Source organism: Topomyia yanbarensis, chromosome 3 (assembly GCF_030247195.1).
Source record: "Topomyia yanbarensis strain Yona2022 chromosome 3, ASM3024719v1, whole genome shotgun sequence".
NCBI classification, from domain to species: domain Eukaryota; kingdom Metazoa; phylum Arthropoda; class Insecta; order Diptera; family Culicidae; genus Topomyia; species Topomyia yanbarensis.
The window spans coordinates 11,841,535-11,845,565 of NC_080672.1; the positions used below are offsets into that span (position 1 = coordinate 11,841,535).

The window sequence follows — 4,031 nt, forward strand, 5'->3', positions numbered from 1 at the left end:
GTAACCGTAGTGCACAAAGGACGGTTGAAAGGACCACATGACGGAAGGCTTCTTATATCTGGAGTACAAAACGGCGAAGACAGGCCAATGATGATGAAGATGACCCAGCTTAATCCCAATCATTGGGACATTGCGCAGTGGCAGTCAATAACAGAAACGAAGTGCGACGTTGCAATTATTGCAGAGCCGTACCGTGTTCCTCCCGTTAACGGTAACTGGGTGGTGGAAACCGTAGGGATGGCGGCAATTCAAGTGATGGGCGGTTTACCTGTCCAAGAGGTGGAGGATAGCACACAAAAAGGTCGAGGAATTCACAGCAGCGTAGATCCATCGCCGTGGATAATCCGACCAAATCGTGACACAATTCACTCACAAAATAGACATAGCTACCGAGAGAAATTCCGCTGCCTGGGAACTCTCAGTAGGAGTAGGGTAGTTCACCGACAAAGCAAAAATATACTGGCTTATCACTACCCCGGGGAATTCGGCCTTATACTCACTACTCTATAGCCGATGCGATGTGATATCCGGAAATATTATTGAATGACATCTTAAGAGCACACAATCCTATGAAAAGGGTGACTGTCAGGTAATCATTCACAGGTATACATATTAAGTATACCTATTACATGAGGTAATGGTCAAAGAGTAGGTAAGCGACTCCCCACAAAAGGGACCGTGTCTGTCAAAGGCCACGGGCTCGGCATCAACCCACCCCATCTCAGCAATAAAAAAAAACATGTGCCTGTCCCAAACGTTTTGATAGCCCCAATAAATCAGCGATCACCTACCAGTTGATAATAAGAAACAACAGCCATCATTCTAGCACCTTATACTATACTAATAAATTGATAGTAACGATTGCTTTTGAACATTGAAAAATCGGTCGATAAAATTACTGGGTACAGTAAAGGGTTAAGCATCGTCCATACATATGTAGTGACACCCCATCAACAACTGTCACCATGATGCGCGTGATGATACACAATAAACAAGAGAGCCATATTTTAAAGACTTTAAAAATAAGTGCTAGGTTTGTGTGTAATAATCATTCACAAATGGCACCGATAAAGGCGGCATTGATAGACCTGAGTGGAACTTTGCATGTTGATGATCAACCGACGGAAGGAGCAGTGGATGCGTTGAAAAAGTATTGTCTTATCGCAACTAGAACTATCCCCGAACAAATCCATACCTAGAATAATATTTCAGGCTGCGAAACCTAGGAATCACGGTGAAGTTCGTAACCAACACGACCACAGAAAGCGTATCTTCGCTTTACGCTCGACTAGTAAATATTGGATTTCAACTAGAACTAAGCGAAATTTGCAGTTCCCTTACCGCAGCTTCCAACTATGTGCAAAGCAACGGATTAAACCCGTACTACATTGTAACTGAGGATGCAAGGCAAGATTTTCCACCATCGGATACCTCCCGCGGATATGATGCTGTCGTAGTTGGACTGGCCCCAGAACGATTCACCTACGAGTACATCGATGAAGCGTTCCGGATCTTACATCAAAGCAAAGGCACAGCTCGGTTGGTAGCGATACACGAGGGAAAATATTACATGACAAAGAAGGGAATTTCTATCGGTCCGGGCTGTTTTGTGAAAGGTCTGGAGTACAGTGCCGGAGTTAAAAGTGTTTGCGTTGGAAAACCTAATGAGTACTTTTTCCGATCCGCTCTACCAAAAGGACTGACGCCGGAGGAATGCATCATGATTGGCGACGTGAGAATCGCTGTTTTTTTAGGAAGATAACTTATTTTTATAAATTCTTCCGCTTTACAGGACCCAAATGATGACTGCCTAGGTGCTATGGCAATCGGTATGCAAGGATATCTTGTAGAAACCGGTAAATATCAACCTGAGCTATACGAAGAAGATTCTTGTCCTAAAGCTGACGGCATTTTCAAGAACTTTTGCTCGGTGGTCGATCACATCGCTAAAACCCTCAATCCCTAGGAATTCTTTCAAATGGTCGAATCTTTGTCATAGTAGTTTGATAGTCAATAAAATGTATTCCGTAAAACGATACTCGATCTTATCCCAAAAATAAACGCAAACTTCTCAAATACTTATTTGTGAAATATCAAAAAATATAGAGGTAAGCGATACATACATACTTGAAATTTGCGTCAATACTTAGGCTTTCTTGATTTGCTTCACCGGAATGGATCGTTTTGGTGGGGCCCACTTGAGATACGCCGAATCGATCATTAGCTTGGGTTTCTTAAACTGCGGCAACTGAAGATGTTCCTGGACCGCCTTCGATGTAACACAGATGACATGCTGTCCCTTCCAGTATTTTACCATCTTCATTGACTGTAGTGTGTAAATTATGTCATCCTGAGTGATTCCGGACAGTTCGCTTAGTTCTTTAATCGTAGTAGTGCGATATTCTTTCATTAGTTCGAGTAAAGTGTAAGCCCAGTAGCTTCGATAACTGAGCCGTCCCAAATCAGACAGTGGTTTCTCTGGGCTTCCGACAATTCCTTCACGGCGAGACAGCTCGTAACTGAAGGCGATTAGCAATTTTCCATAACCTTTACGCTGATAGGGTGGAAGAATTAAAATGCAAGCCACGTTGTTTCCCTCGGGCGATTCCTTCTCTTTGGAAAAGTAACCAACTATATGTTGCCCGTCCTTGTCAATCTCACACAGCACGTAAAAGAAGAACGGATCAACGTCGTAATAGAGCGTTTTATGGTCTAGAAACAGTTTTGCCATCAGACAAAGTGTCTGGCAATAAAAACGATGATCTTTACCGTCAATTTCAAAAATAGACACGGTACCCTTCCGATAGATCTCATTACCCGGAGGCTGACGTCTACTGCACGTCGTTTTGTGGTGCAGCAGAGTTTTTGCCAATCGCATATATCTTAAACAATATTCACACACGTACAATGTTCCAACTTTGCCGTACTCTTCCGGATACGGCGAGAAATACCAAGTATCAATCTCATACTTGCCAAATCTAAGTTTGTCGATATATTTAACCTTTGTAATAGCTTCGTGCTCCTTTTCCAGGGCAGCAGTCGTTGGGTCCATCTCTGCATAAGTTTTTTGCACATGGTTTATCTCGTCGTGTCGCCTTTTCTGATTGCGAGTTATTTTTCTATCCGGATCGCCATCCGCTATGTCTATTTCGCCGGCCGGTTTGCCAACTTTTGGCAGATCTTTTGCATTTGCTGCCGAGCTGACCAAGGGACTCTTTCCATTGTAATCTTGCGCAAGAGGAATACCGAGAACAGACGTTTTCTTGTCTGCGCCAGCAACCGCAGCAGAGATGCGATCTCTAGTAACCCATTGATCCAGCCGTCTGTTCAGTCCCTCGTAGTGAATGTAATACTCATACTGTTTAGGATCGCAAGGATTCTGTCTACTTTGGATCAGCTGAGCCGAATGCCATGAGCCATCCTGCCGCTGTACGGTATACTCCGCACCGATGACCAGTTTATCATCACCGTCGTCGCTTTTTCCTGCCTAAAAACAACTTTTATAATCGTTTTTGCGTTCAAAGTTAACATTGTTTACCTCAATCGGAATCGGCGAAGTATCCTTCGTGTTGCTGCTCGTTGTCACGGCTTTCGCCGGCTGCTTGCTGACAATGTTTTCTCCATCCTTATCATTCTGTTCACCTACTTTTACTGTTTTTGTAGCAACCATTTCGGTTTCTTTCATCAAGATTACATAAAATATTGCGGTGCGATTCTGGAAATTTTCACTGGCAAAGCGTCTGTTGTTTTGCGACTGTCGAAAATCGTATGAATGACGTTAAAATAAAGTGAGGTTAGTTTCCAATATGGACAACTCAAATTTTAGAAGGTGGGAACAGCTGAGAGGTTATAAAAAGACACGCCAATTATACTGAAAGCTTTACACGGATAAAAAACTATCTTGAATTTGAAAAATAAATTGAGCATGAGAACTGCAGAGTGAAGAAAACATTTTTAGAAACGTATCCTCAATTCTGAACTGACCGACGAGTATGAACTATATCGATGCGATCGAAATCGCTCTACCAGCC

At 42.9% G+C, this 4,031-nt stretch overlaps 2 protein-coding genes across 2 annotated transcripts; one reads left to right on the forward strand and one right to left on the reverse strand.

Moving 5' to 3' along the window:
• Window positions 1–969: 969 nt before the first annotated feature.
• On the forward strand, window positions 970–2,076 carry LOC131690736 (haloacid dehalogenase-like hydrolase domain-containing protein 2). The gene is made up of 3 exons (XM_058976696.1): window positions 970–1,150; window positions 1,213–1,732; window positions 1,793–2,076. The coding sequence occupies exons 1-3, from the start codon at window positions 978–980 to the stop codon at window positions 1,964–1,966; spliced, it is 867 nt and encodes a 288-aa protein (XP_058832679.1). The 5' UTR covers window positions 970–977; the 3' UTR covers window positions 1,967–2,076.
• Window positions 2,012–3,766, reverse strand: LOC131690735 (histone acetyltransferase KAT8-like). The gene is made up of 2 exons (XM_058976695.1): window positions 3,539–3,766; window positions 2,012–3,487 (listed from the first exon to the last, which is right to left on the reverse strand). The coding sequence occupies exons 1-2, from the start codon at window positions 3,683–3,685 to the stop codon at window positions 2,147–2,149; spliced, it is 1,488 nt and encodes a 495-aa protein (XP_058832678.1). The 5' UTR covers window positions 3,686–3,766; the 3' UTR covers window positions 2,012–2,146.
• Between the last annotated feature and the right edge of the window lie 265 nt (window positions 3,767–4,031).